This window comes from Strongylocentrotus purpuratus, unplaced genomic scaffold (assembly GCF_000002235.5).
Source record: "Strongylocentrotus purpuratus isolate Spur 01 unplaced genomic scaffold, Spur_5.0 spur5_contig_858, whole genome shotgun sequence".
NCBI classification, from domain to species: Eukaryota; Metazoa; Echinodermata; class Echinoidea; order Camarodonta; family Strongylocentrotidae; genus Strongylocentrotus; species Strongylocentrotus purpuratus.
The window spans coordinates 410,089-433,142 of NW_022145566.1; the positions used below are offsets into that span (position 1 = coordinate 410,089).

The following is a 23,054-nucleotide window of genomic DNA, read 5'->3' on the forward strand; positions in this document are numbered from 1 at the left end:
GTACATGACAGTGATCTTTCAAGACTAAACAATTCAATTATTGGACAATTGACATCGCATAACTATACACTGTAGCAATGTCAAACACAGGGACATGGGACATGAGAAATGGAATAAAACTGGTAATATCAAAGAAATATCATCACAATTTCCTGTTACGCATTCCTTACTTGTTCAACTCAAAGTAGGTATTTACGTCATCAACATATCGAGTCAGGTCATGTGAAAATATTCCTATACTACTACATAACATGATAGGTTGTAGGTGATAATCTGCTATAAAGCATGACATTAAGGATGTTTGCTTTCTCCTTCATATAATCAGTCAGTAATAGCTCAGTGCCATCATTTGTGTGTTTTCTTAAGCAGGGTTAAATGATCTTAAAGGGATCCGGTAACTTTGTCTTAGATCCTTTAGAAATAATCCTTGATTTAGCTCGTGCTGCAATGATAATTATAAACCTTTAGGTCAGTCAGGAACTCCATGACTTTAACAAGCCGATCGCCTGTCTGATTATCAAGATATTAATGATTGGAATTACAAATTTTGAAAACCGTTCACCGAACGGTTTTCATAACACTACAGTCTACTGGGGAAAACGAGTATGGTAAAACCAGTCACTCAAAGATTTTTACTTTTTTGAGGCACTTCTTGATCATTTTGAAGCGCGATTTTTTTAGGGCTTCAGTATTACACCATTATCACAGACACTGGTAACATGTAAGACCGTGTATCTCAGATTTAACATTGTTAAACGATCCCTTTAAATCAAAGAATTAATCTGTTGGAGGAGAGGTGGTCCTTCTTTCTATATTTGGGTCAATACAATAAGCCAGTTCACGGTTGCAGTCTGAGCATGAGCAGATAAAGGTCATTGCAGAATAAATTTTGAAATACACGGAGACGAAATACTGAATACGTGCTCATTAAAGTTATGTAACATTATTCATTGATGCACATTTAGTGCACTCAATGGTACACAGGTGGAAGTATTCTTTGAAAAGGGGGAACAAAGGCTATTCATATAGCACCTCCATCGCTGTAGGAGTGATTATTTAAAAATGTACAAAGTGGGACCTCTTCATGTTTTGAAGATCTGTAGATATTCGGGGTCATTGCAGTAAGGTGCCAACCGTGAACTGGTCTATTGATATCACTTTACTTTACCGATACCAAGTATTCAAATATAAAATGCAGACAGCATGAATTAATATCTGTATAATTATTCTGCAAGAATGATTAGCATTCAAATTATGGTATCACTCCAACTGTAGAAGAGTGAATGTCTATATTGTATGTGTACCAAACACCATTACTTCAGCTCTTCCACATTTCAGCAATAGATTAAATCATCGTCTCACAAAATATTTTGTATGTAAGTATGAATGACACTTAAAAAAAAAACTATAATGGAGATCTTATATACTATTTGTTGGAATACAAAGTACATTCATGCATCACATACTGTAAAGGCTTTAATACAATTATTCTCCACTATCTGTATGGCCTGCAGAAAATACCAACCATCCTAAAAAGATCTAAACAAAATGTTAGACATGGTTCTAATTGGTATTTTTGAATTCACAATTATTTTTCATGATAATCTAACAGACACAGTAACAAACAGTGATAGAAACAAAAACTGATCTAGACACTAACAACCGACACATGTGGTTACTTGTTACTCTTCTCTCTTTCTCTCCAGCTTAATTAAACAAGAAAAATGCGACTGCGTCTTCTATATGCCGCCTCCTTAAATTTGGTATAGGAAATGGATGAAATTATTCATGACATAACATGATGAAAACCAAAGTCTATAAATTAAATGTCGACCGACGACTATGATCTTGACCTACTAGCCCCAAAATGTAATTGGATCATCTTCATATAGCTATACTGTCACCATGTTTAGCTATTGCAATAGCAAGGCTAAACACCTATAACTTCATAAGTTGACCTGCTTTAAAGGTCATACACAATGAGATACACATTTCCTGGAAAGTGCTGATAATGACTGGACAAAAAACATTGAACAACAGTTAATGCAAAGTAACATACAATCATACATGTCTTGATAATATACAAATACAAACCACGCCCAAACAATAATGATGAATAAAATTTACATGTACAATGATATAAAGCCTTGCATACAACCTTAATAGCATACAACTCTCAAGGAAGGCAGAGACATTTCAGAAGTAGACCTTGTTTGAATGAAACCCGACCAAAAATATAGAAAGTTATGAATTTTCTGAAATTTGTAATCACTACCGGTATAAGTATCGGAACGTCAAATTGCGGGCTGAATCAGTAATGTCGCTGTGATGTAGTGGCAGGCAACCTTCCTATTTGTTCCAACACAAAACATGACTATCATTGTTTTCGATATGTATGACTTGGGATAGTCTTTTCTTTTTAGATGCCCTGTAATGATACTCTACATAACATATTTTAAGTAGTGGCCCAAGGGTGCATGCAGGCACTTGAGGAAAGAACAGAAATTAGTGATATATTATTACACGACAGTTATTCGTCACTAGGTCACTATTTTGCCAATTTGAGATTTGCATAGCTGTAGTGATCTCATATATCAAACATTCATAAATTTCTTATTATTGGTCTAATTTATTTATTTTATTTTATTTTTCCGCTTTCATTCAAATTATCTTCTAACATTGGTTGGATGGCCTTTCAATATTATTTTGTCTAATTTATGTGGTATGTAAATCAAAGCAATATTACATGTAGACAGATTTCTTGAAAATCTTTACTTAAGGATTCTTTGTATTGTACTGGTAATGAAGCAGTAAGGCACATTATGGTTATGAAAATTACATCTAATCCTTCCTTTTTTAACACACATATGAGTATTGACACAATTACAATAATTACTCTGATTTCTTACAAGTACTAGACTACTTACAAAAAAAATCCAACATATTAATACCTGATTTACCAATACATTTCCATAACAACAACAAAAAAGAGGAAGACTTATTAACAAAACAAAGTATACCATACATACCTAATACATACAGTGATTTACACCTATCTCAAAGGCAGTATGAATTGTCACGTTCTCTTTAATATAGAAGGATGTAAACCTTTATAACCTGATGTTTTTTTGCAAACTCTGGGTCAGAATTATTTGGTAACATGGCATGATGAAGCTACAGAACAAACAAAGAGATCTAACACTGAAGAATGACTATGTCACACAATGTCATGATAATTACAAACTTTGAATTACATTGAAGTGAACAACATTGACAAACGTAGATAAATATCTTAAATTTCCAAACATAATGAACTGAAGTTCACACAATTTTAAGTGATACAAATATAACTGTCTACACCAATAAGCAGCACTAATTTTTGCAAATATAATATTTCAATATTGGCAGTATTAAGCATGAGACGTATTGGTTTGGCTATACTCTTAGCACCAACTGACAAAAGGTTTATGAAACCACAAGACCAATACATTTTGCCTTCAGTACCTTCACAGGCTTTCTACTCTTCTTAGGATTCATTAGATCAAAGATCTGTTACAGCTAAAGTGAAAGATGAACTGGAACAAGACCAAATAAATGTGCTGGCAGTTTCATACTTACTAACCATGATAAGTTCCCAAAGTATAATAAATCGATTCAAGGAATGACTGGTATTTTATTCTCAACTGCACCCTGAGTCCATAAAGGACTTGGTTCAAATCCTTTATTATAGGGGATACATGACAAAAAGATCTCGCACCAACACTTGAGGAATTCCTTGTGAACCCTTTGACACTTCTTTCAAAAACACTCTCCTCTCCTGGACGCCAACCTGTACCTTCTGAAGACAGAGGTCAATGGAATGCGTAAAATCCGTATGCACAATCCAGCGGTACCGATCATACATCTCTACAAGGATGTCAAACGCTGCTGGCTGTGTCCTCTGCATGACGGTGTGTCCAGTGATGCCCTGACCAGGATGGCTCATGGCCATGTTCTGGATTCCACCAAAGAGGTGTCTGAGCTTTGGGTTGAGGATGACATCCTGGAGAGTCTGTCCAGGTGCTGCAGAGATCACTTGGATACCTCTCTCTCTGGTTGCATGGACCACCGCAGCATCCGCTTCAGTCACGACCTCGTCAATGACAAGGGTGTGAGGACTGTGGTTGCGCACTACTTCTCGTATCATGTTCGGCTGTGAATCACGGTCAGGAAGCTGTACAAAGCACACAAGTATGATCAGTGTTGTCAGAACTCTATATAGTCTCAATGAAATGAACTGTATACTGCTTCATTAAGGTACATATCATACAAACTGGCAAAAAGGGCTTTTCAGTTAACTGTTTTTAAGTACCTTCAATTCTTGACAATATAACTGAAGCACACCAGGGTTTACAGAACTAACTTCAGCAACAAGAAAAATCAGGTAAATATAATCTAGACAGGGCTTTGATGGAATAATGTGATATGAAATACTACTCCTTCAATCTAGTACACACAAGACTCTAGTACCCTAAAGGCGATGCATTTTTACCAGCATACCTGAACACGCCTTGCTCCTCCTACAGCAGGGTGTGGTACGTCCCCATCACCAGCAATCTGCACAACAACAAAAACATTATTAGCTCCCTCATTCTGTATCACGATCACCTCAGTATGTAATTACAATTTACTTAAATAAATGAAAAGGAATATATGCAAATGCAAACTTATCAATAGCTATGCAGACTATAGGATATTCTGATCACCTGTGATATCAATTTCATCCACAATCAATTGTAAACATTCACTACTACAAAACAAAAGTTATCTTCAATTTTACATGCTTTATGATGCTCTTACTTCAAGAGTTGCAATGAGAGTTTTATTTTTTATTCTAAAATAAAATCACTATTTACTTCAAATATTTATAGAAGACTGAGAAAAAAAGGTGTTGCAAAGTGACAAAGAGAGACTAAAAGTCATATAAAGGAGAACAAAACTGAAAGGGGAAAGTGGGAAATGAAATGGAGAAAAGGATAGAAAAACAACATTGAAACAGAAAAATACACATGTCTTGTTATTCTAAATGACCCATTAAAGCAGTACGCACCTCATTGCATGTATCAACGATGACCACACGCCTCATCACAACATCATTTATCACCCTGGCTGCTTCCCTCAATATGGTACTCTTTCCAACACCAGGACTCCCTACAAAGAGAATGGACTGTCCCTGGTTCATGAGGTCAAAGAGAGGGGTCGCACATCCTAGGACCGCATGCTTAGTGAGAGTTGTGAGACCTATTGGTTCATTTTGACGATTGCACATAATCCTGGAAGGTAAAAAGATAAAATAATAAGGATATTACTATGCAAAGATGCTTCTTACGAAAATTGTATGATACTACTGGATCCTCACACTTCTGGACCAATTAAAGTAAGGGGGTGTATTTCACATAACATTGTTTTAAATTGGTGTTCATTTATTTGGTGTTCATTTATGTCCTTTATTAAACTGCAAACATCTCATCGAATTTACGTAATCCTTCTTCGTACCTATCACATATTATGCATTTTATAGCACACCCCATGTTTGGTAAAATGGGTACCTGGTAGGAACTGATTCCTTGAGAATACTTTTCAGCTCTTTATGATAGCAGGGCTAAAGCTATAATAATAATAATAATAATAATATATTACATTTATATAGCGCTTAATACAAAGTTTCTAAGCGCTTAACAAAAATAAAATATGGTAATAATAGTTAATAAATTTGGAAGTGGCTTGAGCATCTCCAACCATCTGTGGGAAAAATATATACACAACATTAATGTGGATGTTATCACTATTATCAATCAAGTTACACATATAATATACTTACCCCACTCTATGAAGTGTTCCTTTGATAGTAGACCTATGATCACTTGATACCGGTGAACAATGTCCTTCCAGAATGTCTTTGAGATCTTGCTTCGTGAGTTTATTGTCACCAATGTTCTTGATTTTCAGCTGACCAGGGTGTCCTGGTTGGTAATACCTGTGTGCATCATAAAACCCCACAAGATTTTAGAAGCATATTTGAATAAATGTAAAATAATAAACTACAAATAGAATGAATGTCCAATCATGTCACCTCTACATGAAACCCTAATAAATAATGTGTGGTGAAATATGTTCAAGATTTTTAATCATACCAATCTTTAACTTTTAAGAGAAAAATAGAGTGGCAATAAGTGTTGAATAATTTCATTGTCATGTTCTATGATGAAGAATAAGATATCTTCTTAAGGCTCAAAAAGCATTTATATCACTTGTTACTATTTGTATTTGTACCTATGCTTCTCTGAATACCACACATCCTAATGTCAATTGTGATCTGTCACATATTTCATTTGATCAATGTTCCTATATACACATATTCCATTTTTTTTTTATAAAGAAGAAAAGAAAAAGAAAAGGGGAAAAATGATGTATTTGTATGACATAGCATATGCCAGTACTGTAAATTATGATGAACAGAAATGTCTGTCCTCATCAAGCATGAGTCTTGATAAAAGTGCAACAACAACAAAATACCTTGCACTTGGCTTTCTTCCCAAATCCATGACCACCTCTGTGAGTTGATCCAGTGCAAGGGATTTATCCGTCTCCGAAAGCTTCTTCAGGTTATACTTGATGCAGATACCAAAGGCCTCAAGGAACTTCTCCTGGTCATGCATAACAATCTCTCCAAATTCCTTGGATAGTTCATGACTGATCTGACATGGATTGATGGCTTCGTTGGCAAGCTGAAAAGATATTAAATGAATCATGAAAACAACTTTTTATCAATTACTTCTTTTTCTCAAAGTCACTATACAAGCCCAGTCCAGTGCAGGACACAAGACTTGGCCTTGGCATCAAACCCTTTTAGGTCTTTGGGAGGACATGGTTCTGTTAGGAGGGGGCATACAGACCAAGAGGTGTTTCATTGCCTGTTCCTCCACACAGTTGAACACAGTTCCTCCATCTATACTATATCCCCATTTATGCTCGAGGACTATGCATCTTCCTGTTCGAGTCTGAAGGAGATTTAGACAGGACCAGGTGGGCCATACCTCACTTGAACCTGATGGTAGAGATTCCCTGGGTCGAAAGGAAAGCGTGTGTGGCATTCTTGGTCATCCTCTGAATGTAGACGGAGCCATCAAAGAGTTCAATTACTCTCATCTAATAAATCATTGATGACATTTGTCCCATTTTATAAAAATGTTACTAAATATCAGATATAATCTATTCAATATTTTTCAACTAAAGTACGACCGTGATGCCAATTATGAATGACAGCCATTTCGAAAGCAAGAAACTTTCCCAAATTGCAAAAAATGAGCATTGAATCAATTGTGTTACAATTAGTCCATTGCCTTGAAACTTTTGCAAATTTTAGTCAATCTTGAAATTCAAGAACATTTCATGCATGCAAAGTTTCTAGTTTTACAGTACATACCTCATTAGCACAAGTGATTAGAATTGGCTTTCCTGCATCATCATAGTGGAGTACTTTGGCATTGACCATGCAAGACAACTGTTCAGATGTCCCGTCTTCATAAGCCATCGGAGAGGGAGTACTTCCTGATCCTTCTGTGACTTGTCGAGAGGATTCCTCTTGTTTCTTGGTTGTCTGCATCTTCTTGGATCTACGGGATGTGGTCCTGGATCTGCTAGACGGAGATGTGGTCCTGGATCTGCTAGACCCGGATGTGGTCCTGGATCTGCTAGGCCTGGATCTATTGTCCCTGTTGAGAAAGTTAGAATCCACCTCGGGTCCTGAAAGCAGATCACTCTGAAGGTTCTCCTACGAACAATAAAATGGTAAGAGAACAATCAGTGTTTTAAGACAAACCTTCACTGGATAGAAGTGGATTTTAACACAAGGATTGTTACTACTAACCATTAAAACAGGTTATAAGAATGCTTTCTCACATCATCAAACATGGATAATTTTCTAGAGATAATGTTGTATCCGTCTAAATTGATGGAAAAATGTAGTACATCCCAGTATAAAAGTTTGATTCTACCAATGAAATATCAATATAGTTCTCATAGGCCACGGTGATTTCCTTTCAGCTTGCTTATAACTTTAATCTGAACTATAAGCATAGGACAGATTGGGGGTAGATTTTGAATTGATCATGATCATTTACAGAATACAGGATATTCTTCTCTCTGAAAATATATTTTTAAAATGTAGTTTTCATTTAAAAAACAGGAAATAAATATTTAATTAAATTCAAGCATTCATTGATCATAATCATTTACAGAATACAGGATATTCTTCTCTCTGAAAATACATTTTAAAATTGTAGGTTTCATTTCAAAAGAGGACACAAATATTTTATCAAATTCAAGGATTCGAGTTACCTCGGTATAAAAAAGGTCATTGCTGGATTGGGCTAGACCCTTGCTGTCGGGTTCATCTAAATCACCAGAGGTTGAGGACACTCTATGGACAGAGACAGGCATCTCAGAAGTGGCCTTTACTTTTGTTGATGATGTAACAGGAACATGCACCTGTGAACCCATTTCAGAGGATGACACAACAGGAGCAGAATTCTTAGAAGCGTTTGGCGATGCTGACGATGTGACAGAACTGGTTATGGATGATGTGATAGCACTACAAGATGGTTCTTCATTCTGGCTGGATGGGAAAGGCTGGTCTTCAACTTCATCATCATATAGTTTGCTTACCTTGGTGATCTGGTATGGTTTCATCAGTCTGTGAGAAATAGGAATTGTAAAACAATTGGATAGCTTGTTAACAGCTCTTGATTGCTTCCATTTCAAGTTCAAAAGGAAGAGTGATTCTTCGCTCTTCATAATGTAAAATAATTAAAAAAAAAATTCCCAGGAAAGCCTCATCAGCACCAATGCTGTTATTCCTAAGGGGCCTTCAAATATCATTACCCCAGCAACTGCCAGGTACCCATTCACACCAGGGTGGAGAGTGGCAAATGTGGATTAATGTCTTGTCAAAAGATGTTAGTGCCGGGCATGATCAGTTTAAGGGACAGGACATAAGACAGTAAATGGGCATTGCTAAAATGGCCTTCAGCTTTATCACTTTGGCATTGTAGCAAGTGAGTAGATGCCTGGGCATGCACATTCTAAAAGCCTCTAAATGAAAAGTAAAAATCTACTTTGTAGAGCGGAAATAAAGTGGTGACAACTTGTATTAAATTGTTTCACATGCAATCTCAATACCAATTTATTCCCTTCATAATTGTTTAAACACTTTCCAGTCTAATCTGCACATAATAAATCCTTAATCATGTGTCAGTACTTACCTTAACATCTTTTGATAGAGATATGGGACCTGCTTCATGGTCCACCTTGCCGTTTCCTTGAGCTTGAGAATCGCTTCCTTACTGTACACCTCACCATAGACAGGAGCCTGGATAGTTCCTATACAAACCTCTACGGTATGACAGGGATCAATGCCAAAGAAATTCAGGGATTCAGGCAGAGCCTGAGAGAACTTGGACCCGGGCCTGATGAGCCTTTCTGCCACCTGCAACATAATAACAATAATTATTTATAAAAATAAATTTTAAAAATGGCTTTGGATTCCATTATTAAAGTGATCCTGAGTAAATGGTGTCTGGCATTTAAATCAAATATACACATGTATTAGGATCATCAATTAATACACCTCTCATTTTATTGCTGGTTAAACTTAAAATTCAAGATCTTCTAATAACGAATACTACAATCTACATTACGGTATTATAATCTTTCAGTCAGAATCGAGTTAAAGACATCAGTATTTAATCATCAACCAACACCATGTAACCTTTACATCAGATTTCTAGATTTTATATCAACTTACCATCAAGTCAAACACTTTGACCATCTGCATTCCAAGTGCATCACTTATCTCAAAACAATGCTTCCAATCGAAAACAACCTGCAGTTAAAAATGGGATGGATTAGAATTTATACATAAAAGAGGGAGAAAAATAAATTTGGGTGATGAAATTAAATATTGTAAATTCTCCAACTTAAAACGGTACTGCAGTGCTTGTAGCTACTCGCGCCCTCTTTACAACAAACAATGCCTAAGCGGTACCCTTTGGTCCCCCATAGTCCCCTTTTTCTTATGTTAATTGAGAGCCGTGATTTGATGAGATAACCACCAGTCAGTGACCATGGAGGGAGGTCTAATCCCTCCTGGCCAAACTAGTGCAGATAGGCTTTAAGATGTGCATATTCAGGCTATATAGTAGAGTCTACTATGAACTATATAATAAGCTGTGATTCGGCTCTTTCTGTTAGTTATGCTTCTTTTAGGTTTTCTATTCTTTGGTTGATCAAGACATGAAGTTACATGGTAGACAAAAAACGACATTGACCATACATGTATTTCCCAATAGTCCATACCTCTTTCATGATTGCAATATCTTTAAAATTGGCAGTGACACATTGATAAATTTGCGCCCTTCCCATGAAATGTAATATCTTTCTGGCCATAAGAGTCGTCAAAGTGGATACTTCTTGAATCTCTAACTCAAATAAATGTAGCATGTCAAGTGGCAACCAAGGGGAGTAATAGTTTGCCCACAAAAAAGTACAAAAATTCACTCAAAATTACTAAATATACTATATAAACATGAACATTTGTTTCTACATTTACTAATAATACATAGTTGTTCAAAGTGAAAATATTGGTAAGCACCTTCAGGATCGATTTACTGGTCAAGAAATCCAATGCGATCCTTTCAGATGGTCCAAGTATCTGCTGTTGATCACAAGATGAGGGGGTCAAGCAGGTAGCGAAGGTAGGTCCATCCCAGAGACTGGCAATCAACCAACCATCAGATAATGATACAGATAGTATCGGATAGGTCGCCTTGCTTAGAAACTCCTTGATCAATTTACCAAAATAGTTCAAGTCCTGCAGTGTATGAGATGAGACAGTAGATATCATAAAAATCCACCAAAAAAAAAAATAATAATAAAAAAAATCGATCAGAGAATACATGTTTATTTACATTAGTCATTCATTATAGTAAATTATGGAGATATTCAAATGGCTGATGTGAATGAATACACTGCTTTTTATATCATTCAATATAGAGACCAAACTTGTTTAACTTGCATTTTATTTTGTAAGGACATTAAACTGAAAACTGTAAACTGAAAAGGTTGGGCTGAACTTGCAACAGTGTTAAAAGTAGCAATGTTTGATCTGCATTGAACAAACATTAGCACAAATGATCAAGTTTAGAAGTGGATTTAGCAGATTTCACAGCATAACAACTCACCTGAAGAATAGTGACTATTTCTTGGTCTGTTGATTCTGAAAGTACAGTATCTGGGTCCAGGTTTCCTGCCTCGCTACTTGTTCCAGAATGAAGAGACTCTGAGTCTGAGATGATCTCACTTCCAAGAGATTCAACTTCGTCTTGCCCTAGTGATGGAGTCTGATCCGAGCTACATGCATGTACATCATTATCTGTATCGGGTGAAGTGGTGTCAGCAGGAGCATCAGAGTTTGGGAAGTCTTCATCATGTTCAGTGTCCTGAATGGAGCTACATACATCAGCATCTGCAGAAACTGTGTCGTGATGAGAAGGGTCAGAGTTAGCGAAGTCTTCATCATGTTCAGTGTTCTGAACGGAGCTACATACATCATCATCAGTGCTTGGTGAATCTGTGTCTTGATCAGCAGTGTCATAGTTTGACAAGTCTTCATCGTGTTCATTGTTCTGAAGGGAGCTACATACATCATCATCAGTGCATGGTGAACGTGTGTCTTGATCAGGGGTGACAGAGTTTGCCAAGTCTTCATCATGTTCAGAGTTCTGAATGGAGCTACCGGTACATGCATTATCATCTGCATGAGGTGAAGCTGTGTTGTGATGAGAAGGGTCAGAGCTTGACAAGTCTTCATCATGTTCAGTCTTCTGAACAGAGCTACATACACCATCAGGTGAAGCTGTGCCTTGAATAGAAGGGTCAGAGTTTGTGAAGTCTTCAGAATGTTCAGTATTTTGAACAGAGCTACAGACATCATTATCGGTGTGCGATGAACCTGTTCCTTGATCAAGAGGGTCAGAGTTTGCCAAGTCTTCAGGATCTCCAGTGATCTGAATGGAGCTACATACATCATCATCATCAATGCATGTTGAACCTGTGTCTTGATCAGGAGTGACAGAGTTTGACAAGTCTTCATCATGTTCAGTGTTCTGAACGGAGCTACATACACCATCATCAGTGCTTGGTGAACCTGTGTCTTGATCAGGAGTGACAGAGTTTGCCAAGTCTTCATCATGTTCAGATTTCTGAATGGAGCTACCGGTAGATGCATTATCATCTGCATGAGGTGAAGCTGTGTTGTGATGAGAAGGGTCAGAGATAGCGAAGTCTTCACCATGTTCAGTGTTCTGAACGGAGCTACATCTACCATCATCATCATTGCATGTGGAACCTGTGTCTTGATCAGGAGTAACAGAGCTTGACAAGTCTTCATCATGTTCAGTCTTCTGAACAGAGCTACATACACCATCAGGTGAAGCTGTGCCTTGAATAGAAGGGTCAGAGTTTGTGAAGTCTTCAGAATGTTCAGTATTTTGAACAGAGCTACAGACATCATTATCGGTGTGCGATGAACCTGTTCCTTGATCAAGAGGGTCAGAGTTTGCCAAGTCTTCAGGATCTCCAGTGTTCTGAATGGAGCTACATACATCATCATCATCAATGCATGTGGAACCTGTGTCTTGATCAGGAGTGACAGAGTTTGACAAGTCTTCATCATGTTCAGTGTTCTGAACGGAGCTACATACATCATCATCAGTGCATGGTGAACGTGTGTCTTGATCAGAAGTGTCAGAATGTACAGAGTCTTCAAGACATTTAGTGTTTTGAACCGTGCTACATACATCATTATCTGTATGGGATGAACCTGTGTCCCGGTAAGGAGTGTCAGAGTTAGCCAATTCTTCAGGGAGTTCAGTGTTCTGAATGGAGCTTTGTGCCTCATTTTCTGTATGGAGTGAACCTGTGTCATGATCAAGATAGCCAGAGTTTGTCGAGCCTTCAGGATGTTCAGTGTTCTGAATGGAGCTACATACATCATTATCTGTACAGTGTGAACCTTCGTCACGATTGGGAGGGTCAGAGTTTGCTGAGCATTCAGATTGTTCAGTATACTGAACAGAGCTACAGACATCATTATCGGTTTGCGATGAACCCGTTTCTTGATCAAGAGGGTAGGAGTTTGCAGAGTCCTCAAAGGATTCTGTGTACTGATCTGATGAACACTCACTACTACTTATCTCCTGATCGATCTTGGTAATTGGAAGATTCTGCATTTTTATGTTCATAACATCCAGAAGGACGGCATCATCTGACACGACAAAAACTGTGCCATGTCCGATGATAAAGTGGCCTGGATAGGCAGCAATGGTTTCTCTGAGCTTCTGGCTAGTGTTTCCTACTGCTGCTTGCTCACAAGGACCCAGCGTCTTATTAACAACTCTTAAAAGTTGGCTCATTAAAGTGCCATTCCCAGCATTTTCGCCTCTGATGAAGTCTTTGATCTTGGAGACAGCACTTACAAAAGGATTGTCCTGTACTTGAGATGTTCCTTGGGCAACGACTAGCATGTGAGGTGGTATTAGAAGGAAATCATCACGTAGTGACTGCAGAGCAAAAGAGAATGTTTCCATGCCTTCTCCCATTGCGAGTATCTCTGCTCTACTTAGCAGCTGTGGGGTCAAATGGAACAGTTCATTCTTGAGAAGAGCACCTTTATTGTACAGGTGATCTTTGAGTTTATGTTGAGCTGACTGCATATGGCAAAGAATCAATGAGTATGTGATTTGGGGGTTGTCTTTCAAGAACACTTTACCATCTTCAACTTGGAAAGCTTCGGGGAAACTCTCCAGCGTTTTCTCAAATTTACTCTGATTCATGCCCACTTTCTGCATGGCAAGTGGAGCAGATGACGATTTACATGATTTCCACACATCCTCTAAAGAACTATTTCCAATTTCTGAAAGACAGGCAACGACGTCTTGCAAACCTTCCAGCAAGAAATACTGATGCATCTTCACTTTCGCTTCACAGACTCGTTGCTTCTGCTCACAAATCCTAACAGAAACCCTATCCTCGCCTGAAAATTCAAGAATCGTTGTGATCTCCCAGAACATGTTCCTCTGAGGAAGGCCCAGTGATTTTTGAATTTCTTGCATGATATGGCCCAACTTTCCAGTCCTGTCTTTCTGCAGAACATCCTGCATTTGTTTGATACTGTCAATGTAACAACTGGAAAGAGATACTGTCTGCTTGTGCACCTTGAGAGTTGGAGGAGGATTTCCCATTATGGCCTTCTTTACAAGATCCCTGGTCTCCTCAGTAATGGATAAAGTTTGCAAGAAGGAATCCATTTCTTCACTGGAACACCTGAATGTCTCCTTGGTGCGTAGGAAATCTTCAAAGGCTGACAGGCAGTCTGCGAAATCCATGGTGGGTGATGGAAGTCCTACGAACTTCACTTGATACTTTTCAGCTTACACATCAGATCTGTGAATCAAATGAATATTGCATAATTATAACATTAATATCATGATATGAACTTTGTTAGCATGCCTTATGTTCATTTTTGCGTTTCGACTGTTTCCATAAATAAATACACAGCATCATATTTAGCAAGCTAAACAGCTCATCACTTTTGCCAGCCAAAATATAATGTAACTTCTTCAATGTCCTCCTATTGTTCCACTTGCACCAAATATGTACAAAGCCTATACAGTCTACATAATCGTAGATAGACTCGATATAGACTTGAAATCCTTGGTTCACAAAAAAGTTTAATGTAAGGTATAAACATCTGATAAGAATACCAAATCAAGACTTCTGCCCCTAATTCCTAGGCTTAAAGAGTGGTGAAGTGTGACGTCATCAAAAAAAAAAAATCAATTTTTAGAATTTCTCAATTTTTTCTTTATTTTCCGAAAGAGCATCAAAAATAATGTCCAAATGTTGAAAACTATGTCAAGTATTGGCTGAGATATGACCATCTGAATAAATGGGAACTCAGTGTTATATGCTCTGGCTCCTAACCACTAGGAGCCAGAGCATATAACATTGAGTTCCCATAGGACATATATTTATTCAGATGGTCATATCTCAGCCAATACTTAACATATTCGATTTTCGACATTTGGACATTATTTTTGACGCTCTATCGGAAAATGAAGAAAAAATTGAGAAATTCTAAAAATTGATTTTAATGACGTCACAGCTTCGGTACTCTATAGATCTAGTCTTTCATGCCATGTGTATAACCAGATCAAAGACGGACGACATCGTCTTGGAGGTAGCCAAGAAAATCAATGTTGATATGCAACATGCTGAAATAGACATCAGTCATCGAGTTGGGATTCGCGATTCTAACGCGAAAAGGGGAGAGCGACCAATCATTGTGAAATTGACATCACACCGTAAACGCCAGGAACTTCTGAGAAATCGACGAAAACTGATATCGACAGGTATCACCATACAAGAGGGTCTTACCGCAAGGAGTCGCGCTCTACTTCAAGAAGCATACAAAAAATACAAGGAACAGCGGGTTTCTGCGGCATGGTCTTCGGAGGGAAGGATATTTGTCGCGGTACCAACAACAAACGGGAGCAAAGCTGCCAAGAAGCTGATCACCTGTCGTGAAGACCTCAGGGCTCTGTGATTCCTAATTTCAGCATACATGCTGTAAGTACTGCTGTGAAGAAATTATACCGTATGGAACATTGTGGACGGAAATAAATAATTACGTCAAGTTGTGAAAACTTTTAAAACTTCCAGATGGGTCGATTTTTGGATTTGATATTTTTTATTCATCTCTTGTATTTTAGAATTTGTTTTTTGTTTTTTCATAAGTTGTGTTCGTACTTGTACTTGTCATTATGTCATCTCAACTACCTATTTTTAATTTTTGATTTGAAAGACTTACTAGAATCATGCAATGATAGTGCCATTGATAACTTCGGCACAGACCTAATAAACAATATAATAGACAAAGAAACAGAGTATTTTTTACCTGATCAACTTAATAACGAAATTTTGTTATTGGATGAAGAATACATATCCTTAATGCATATTAATTGCCGCAGTCTCAACAAAAACTTTGATACTATGTCTGAGTTTCTAGATTTGCTAAAGTGTAAAGTTGATTTAATTCTGCTCAGCGAAACATGGCTTCCGAAAGGTCCAGATTGTCTATTGTCACTTGCTGGCTACGAATATTATGGCAAAGGGCGACTATCCCGTGGAGGTGGTGTTGGAATATTTGCTAAAACCTCATTTCATATTAAGGAGAGAACTGATCTGTCTGTATTTAATGAAAATATTGAATCTTACTTCATTGAGGTAATCCACAGGAATAGTAAAAACTTGATAATTGCAGTAATTTATAGACCTCCTTCTCAAAGCTGTGTTGACTTTATAACAGATCTTAACAATATTCTAGAGAAAGTTGATCGCGAAAATAAAACATGCTACTTTTTAGGCGACTTCAATCTAAACTTATTGGATGTACACTCTGACCAACATCAACTCTTTCTTGGAAATGGTTTTTTCTCACTCTTATGCCCCTCTCATAACAAAGGAAACAAGAATAGTTCAGTCAAGTTCAACTCTTATTGACAATATTTTTGTCAATGACACAAGTCTAGTGTTATAAAGCGGTATTTTACTGGCAGACATTTCAGACCACCTTCCAATTTTTGTATTCAATCGGTCAAAACATAACGAAAGGCTTAAGCGAGATCAATGCAATAAAACTTATTCAAGAGACATGTCTCGCTCAAACTTTGATAAATTTAGGGTTGCCCTGACTGAACATTCTTGGGAATATGTGATGCAAGAAGAGTCATGTGATAGAGCTTATGAAGTATTTCTCAGTAAATTTAATATCATACATAATTCTTGTTTTCCTTTGAAAGAAAAGCGTTGCCGAAAAAGGGAATCGAAACCATGGATTACAAAAGCAATTTTGAAATCATGTAAGAAAAAGATAAAGCTATACAAAAAGTATTTGAAGAACCCTTCTGTGTACAGAAAAAAAGTATACTGACAGTATCGAAATACTTTAACTTCAATTATTCGAAGGTCAAAAGAATCTTACTATGCAAAGCAATTTGAAGAAAGTAATTGCAGCAAACGAACCTGGAATATTATCAACAACATGTTGAATAGGGGAATCAAAAGAAAGAACCAAGACTGTTTTCGTGATGAAAATAATAAGAAACTTACAGATCCTGTTGACATCGCAAACAAATTCAATGAATATTTCATAAGCATTGGGACAATGTTTACAGATATCAGTAATATTGACATGCTGAAGTGTAGGTCTTATATGAATGGTCAATATCAACAGTCAATGTTTCTGAAACCAATAGAAGGTCATGAAATTATAGATATAGTGAAGGCATTGAAAATAGGTAAAAGTCCTGGTCATGATAATATAACTGTTTCTGTCATTAAAGAATCAATCCATCTCATTCTTGCTCCACTTGTACACATTTTTAACCTTTCCCTCTCCACTGGTAAATTCCCTCACAGTATGAAGCTAGCAAGGGTGACTCCAATCTATAAGAAAGGCTCTCTCGATCAGTTTTGTAATTATATAGACCGGTGTCACTCTTGCCCATTTTCTCCAAAATCTTGGAAAGATTATTTTACTCTCGATTATTGTCTTACATTGAGAAACGAGGGATTCTGTCAAATTTTCAATATGGCTTCAGATCTGGTCATTCAACTATATTGGCCTTGACATATTTTTTGGACCAAATACTTACTTCCCTTGATGATAGCAAACATTCACTTTGTTTGTCATTGGATATTTCAAAGGCTTTTGACTCAATTAATCATCAAGCCTTATTATCCAAATTGGAGTACTATGGTTGGAGGGGTCTGCCATTACAGTGGATAAAGGATTATTTAAAGGAAAGAAAACAATATGTTGTTTATGATAATGCAACTTCATTTGAAAAAGAACTTGTATGCGGAGTGCCCCAAGGGTCAATAATCGGGCCACTGTTGTTTATTCTATATATAAACGATTTGCCAAATGTTTCCTCAACTTTGTCATACATTATTTTTGCAGACGATACTAATGTCTCTTTAAGCAAGAAGAAACTAGATACTCTTGTCCATAATATGAATAAAGAAATACAAAAGGTTAATTTTTGGTACAAAGTGAATGGGTTAAGGATAAACATTGAGAAAACAAATTTTATGCATTTTGCACCATTGAATAAACAATATGATAAGAACTTACTTACTCTTAAGTTTGTTGATTCACTAGAGCCCTTAAAGCAAGTGCATAGTGCCCGCTTCTTAGGAGTTAATATTGATGACAAGTTATCATGGTCTTTACATATTAATGATATTGCATTGAAGATCTCGAGAATTACTGGAGTTATGTCAAAACTGAAATTTGTATTACCGTCAAAAGTACTGCTTTTACTATACAATTCATTAATTCTACCCCATTTACAATATGGGAATATGCTATGGATAAATGAATCAAATACCTTGTTAAATAGTTTACATTTGTTGCAAAATCGTGTAATACGCATAGTTGCCAAGTCTCATTATTTGGCCCATACCAACAATATCTTTAAACAATTAAGGGTTTTGACTGTATATGAATTAGGTAGATTACAACTGGGAGAATTTATGTACAGGTCTGAAAAGGGACTATTACCAAACTCTCTTCAAAACTGGTTTAGATGCAACAATGATGTACATTGTTATAACACCCGAAACTCCAAGAATTTGCATAGCATTTATTACAGACCTGCTACTGGCCAAAGAAGTGTAAAGTACCAGGGTTACCTTACATGGTCTGCTTTAGATGACAGTCTCAAACAATCCGCATCATTACAACAATTCAAATTTAAATATAAAAAATACCTCTGCAATTCTAAATACTCATATCAATCTAAAAAAATTATTATTATTATGTTTCAAATCGCAATTATGTTTTCATCAGGTCAATTTAATCTAATTATAAAACCAGACATGTGAAGGGAGAGTCCACCCTGAGGATGAGTTTACTACGCCTTTACTTGGCCACACACATTCTCAGGGTGGACTTCCCCTTCATTGCTACCGGGGCTAGACTCGATAAGCTTCGCTTTTTCTAGCCCCATCTACATTACTCACCTTTTTATGTTTTAATGTTGATGTTTGTTAACTGATGTAGATTTTCATTGTTCTTTTATGCGTATCTGTTTTTCATTTGCTCTATGTGTCAAATGTATAAAATGTATTTTCTTAATTACCTTGTATTAGGGAGGCCAATGCCCGGGCGTAAGGCTTCTACGCCTACGATTTGTGCGCTCGTCGTCCAAGTCAGAAAATTACCAGAAGAAAACAAAAGGAAAAAAAGAAGAAAAAAAATATATATGGAATAAAATATATAACAAATACACAATTGTACACTTCACAACATACCTATAATCACGAATCTGTAACAGTCTTTCACCATTTGTTGACGATCTTGCAGATTTTGACGTATTTCCATCCAATAATTGTTTTAGCAGACGAACTTAGCGCGCACACAACAGCAACGAGAGGGCGCAGAGGTTAGCTCACTAAAAACCTTCTCAATGACTGAAGGTAGAGCCTAAAAATATGGAACCAATTTAATATCAAAGAACTTTTGATAGAGATTAACATATCAGATGTGCACAAATGTCACTTTTAACAACTAGAAAATATAACGAAACTAGATGGAATTCGACTGCGCGCAGTCGAAAATGATGCCTCCGTCATAGAGCAATTTTACAAACCGAAACGGAAGAAATTTTTCAAATTCAAGTTCAATTGTAATCCATTAACATGTTCTCAGAATATCGTGATTACAAGCAATTTCTCATAAACATATATGACCCTTTGATCTTTGACCTCATGACCCTAAAATCTACTCAGTTCATTGGCTCTGCAAGATTTCCTGAGTTAAATAGTAATCCATCTGTCAGTTCTAATGAGAATGCGTCCACAAGCTATTTTTGCATACATAATGAGCCCATGACCTTTGATCTTATGAACCATTCATTGGCTCTGCAAGATACATAAATGATCTAAGTTTGGCAGGAATCCATCAATCTGTTCTAATGATAATACGATCACAAGCTATTTTTTCATACATAATGAGCCGCATGACCTTGACCTTTACCTCATGACCCCAAAATCTAATCAGTTCATCAGCTCTGCAAGTAACATACATGACCTAAGTTTGGCAGGAATCCATCAATCGGTTCTTGAGATAAGGCGATCACGAGCTGTTTTTGCATACACAATGTGCGCCGTGACCTTTGACCTCGTGACCCCAAAATCTAATCAGTTCATTGGCTTTGCAAGATACATACATGACCAAAGTTTGCCAGGAATCCATCAATCGGTTCTTCAGATAACGCGATCACAAGCTGTTTTTGCATACATAATGAGCCCTGTGACCTTTGACCTCGTGACCCCAAAATCTAATCAGTTCATCAGCTCTGCAAGATACATACATGACCAAAGTTTGGCAGGAATCCATCAATCGGTTGTTCAGATAACGCGATCACAAGCTGTTTTTGCATACATAATGAGCCCTGTGACCTTTGACCTTTGACCTCGTGACCCAAAATGTAATCAGATTGTTTTCCTATAGTGATACACACTATCACTAAGTTTGAAGTTTAAATCTCCAGTGGTTCTTGAGATATCATGATAACAATCTCAATGTATGGAATTTCATAAGTTGACCTCTGTGACCCTTGACCTTTGACATACGTGCTCTAAAATCTAATCAGATCGTCTTCCTATGGTGATACATACTATCCTTAAGTTTGAAGTTTAAATCTCAAATGGTTCTTGAGATATCGCGCTAACAAACTCAATACAAGGAATTTCATAAGTTGACCTCTGTGACCTGTGACCTTTGACCTACGTACTCCAAAATCTAATCAGATCTTCTTCCTATGGTGATAAATACTATTCCCGAGTCTTAAGTTTAAATCTTAAATGGTTCTTGAGATATTGTGATAACGGTCAAACGGGACGGACGGACGGACGTACGGACGGACGGACGGACGTACGGACGGACGTACGGACGTACGGACGGACAACCCGAAAACATGATGCCTCCGGCACCACCTTCGGTGGCGGAGGCATAAAAAGATTATATCTTTTTAATTTTTACAAACTGCACATTCGAAGGTAGATAGAGTACGATGTTTTTGTCAATCTTGCGTTGGTTTGAGCCCCATAGCTAGAGCCATCTCAAATTGAGAAGGAAAATTGTGAACAGAGACCTCATTGTTTCAGCCCCAAATAGAAGTCTTGCGACATCATAATATGAATATTTATGAGCTCCGGTCTCATCGCGCGCAAAACAAATTTGACGTAGTCTCACACATAGTACCTTTTTCTCAGCACTAGACACCAGTGTCGTGCAGTAATGTATGAGAAGTGTAAAAAAAGACATTTCAGTAAAAAAAAAAAAGAAGTCTACGTGAGCAGTCTATACTCCAATTGAGAAGTGTAATGAATGCCATGATTTGAGCGTGTGTGTTTTAGTGTATGATATCATCATATGGTTAGTGAGAGAGAGAGAGAGAGAGGGAGAGAAATATCTCCGTAAGTAGTACACGTCTAGTCTATCAATGCGTGCAGTCATATGTTTGATTCCGTATTGTGATCGCTGCATGCAAGTGCAAGTTGGATTTATCGATCGATGATAATGCAGTGTCAGATCTTTACTCATGAGGAAATAGTAATTGGAATACATCGCAAAACTAAGGTAGGCCTATTTATTTATTTCAATTACTTTCTTAATTTACAATGAGTGGCTTTCGAGCTTTCTCTCCATTGACCCTCCATGCCATGGCTAGCATGGCTCGATCGCGGCTTGCATGCAATTACCGTACCTGGCCTGTAGTACTGTGTCGGTGTGTGCGACTAATTCAAGGCTAGCCGGTGATGCATGAATGTACTTTCGTGCGAAGTTTTGAACTTGTTGTCCGGGCAATGACCATGATGACACGCCCATTCCCTCGGGCCTGTCTAATTCTCAACGTAATTGAAATTGATTGTTTCACGGCTCTTACGTAGGGCCAGGCGTAGAAGGAGCCTCATAGGAACTAGCTGGATATCTCCTATTTTATGGAACTTCTGGAGTCGGCAGATGGGTGAGTTTTCTTAGTGAAAGAAAATGCTTTCTTTTAATGTTTGTTTTATTATAAACAAATTAGTAATTAAAAAGTTAGATTTGGATTTTGGGCATTGGCCTCCCTACTTGTATCTTCTGGTTTTTAATGTGGAAAATAAATGAAATGAAATGAAATGAAAGAGCATGGCACGGCAATCTCACAAATGTTTGTACTAGCTAAATTGATAAATATACCCACATATTTCATGTAATCAATTACGATGGCATGCTATGGCCAGGACCATGATGTAGATGGACTATGCGGCTTATGCCTGTACTCTGTAGTCTGTACCCGGCCTGTACATGTCATGTGTACCTTCGGCTTAGCTTCGCGCAGCGCGCATTCGCTTTTCAAAAGTTACATGCAATTGATGCAAGAACTAAGACAGAGTCCATTTAATCTACCCCAACTTGAGATCTAACGTTAGTTAGTCGATCTTTTCAGTGCAAAATGTGTTGGTATACTTACAAGTGATCTCGATGAATTTCACCAACTCACTAAAACAGCTCCAGAGATGACGAAATGTCATTCGGTGCGTGCGTGGGTATTTGGCACGTTCGACGCCAGACAAAATACCACAACGTACATAACAGTAAATGTACCATACGTATTCAAGCTGCGCGCGCCCAAACCAGCCAGAGTCACGGGAAATCCAACATCTGTTTTATTGGGGAATACCCGGGCGAGTCGATTTGTTTTATAGGTATATTTTATTTCAAGAATATATATTTTTGTCATTTATTTTGGACTGAAATTGTTATTTAGTAAAAAAAACTTGTTTTCAGTTTTTAAAATACTTTAATATTACAATTTGGTACCCATTTATTTAAAAGAGAT

General features: G+C 37.3%; 1 protein-coding gene across 2 annotated transcripts; it reads right to left on the reverse strand.

Annotated features, from left to right (window-relative positions):
- Positions 1-1,208: 1,208 nt before the first annotated feature.
- On the reverse strand, positions 1,209-22,810 carry LOC115918221. 2 transcript variants are annotated; one of them, XM_030997125.1, is made up of 13 exons: positions 22,686-22,810; positions 12,149-14,541; positions 11,280-12,049; positions 10,691-10,909; positions 9,845-9,922; positions 9,303-9,526; positions 8,380-8,734; positions 7,466-7,813; positions 6,556-6,767; positions 5,861-6,016; positions 5,090-5,312; positions 4,540-4,596; positions 1,209-4,213 (listed from the first exon to the last, which is right to left on the reverse strand). In XM_030997125.1, exons 2-13 carry the CDS (start codon positions 14,481-14,483, stop codon positions 3,725-3,727), a joined length of 5,466 nt encoding a protein of 1,821 aa, XP_030852985.1. In that variant the 5' UTR covers positions 14,484-14,541; positions 22,686-22,810; the 3' UTR covers positions 1,209-3,724. The 2 variants fall into 2 exon arrangements, with proteins under 2 accessions (XP_030852985.1, XP_030852978.1); XM_030997118.1 differs by having other exon boundaries at positions 11,280-14,541.
- Between the last annotated feature and the right edge of the window lie 244 nt (positions 22,811-23,054).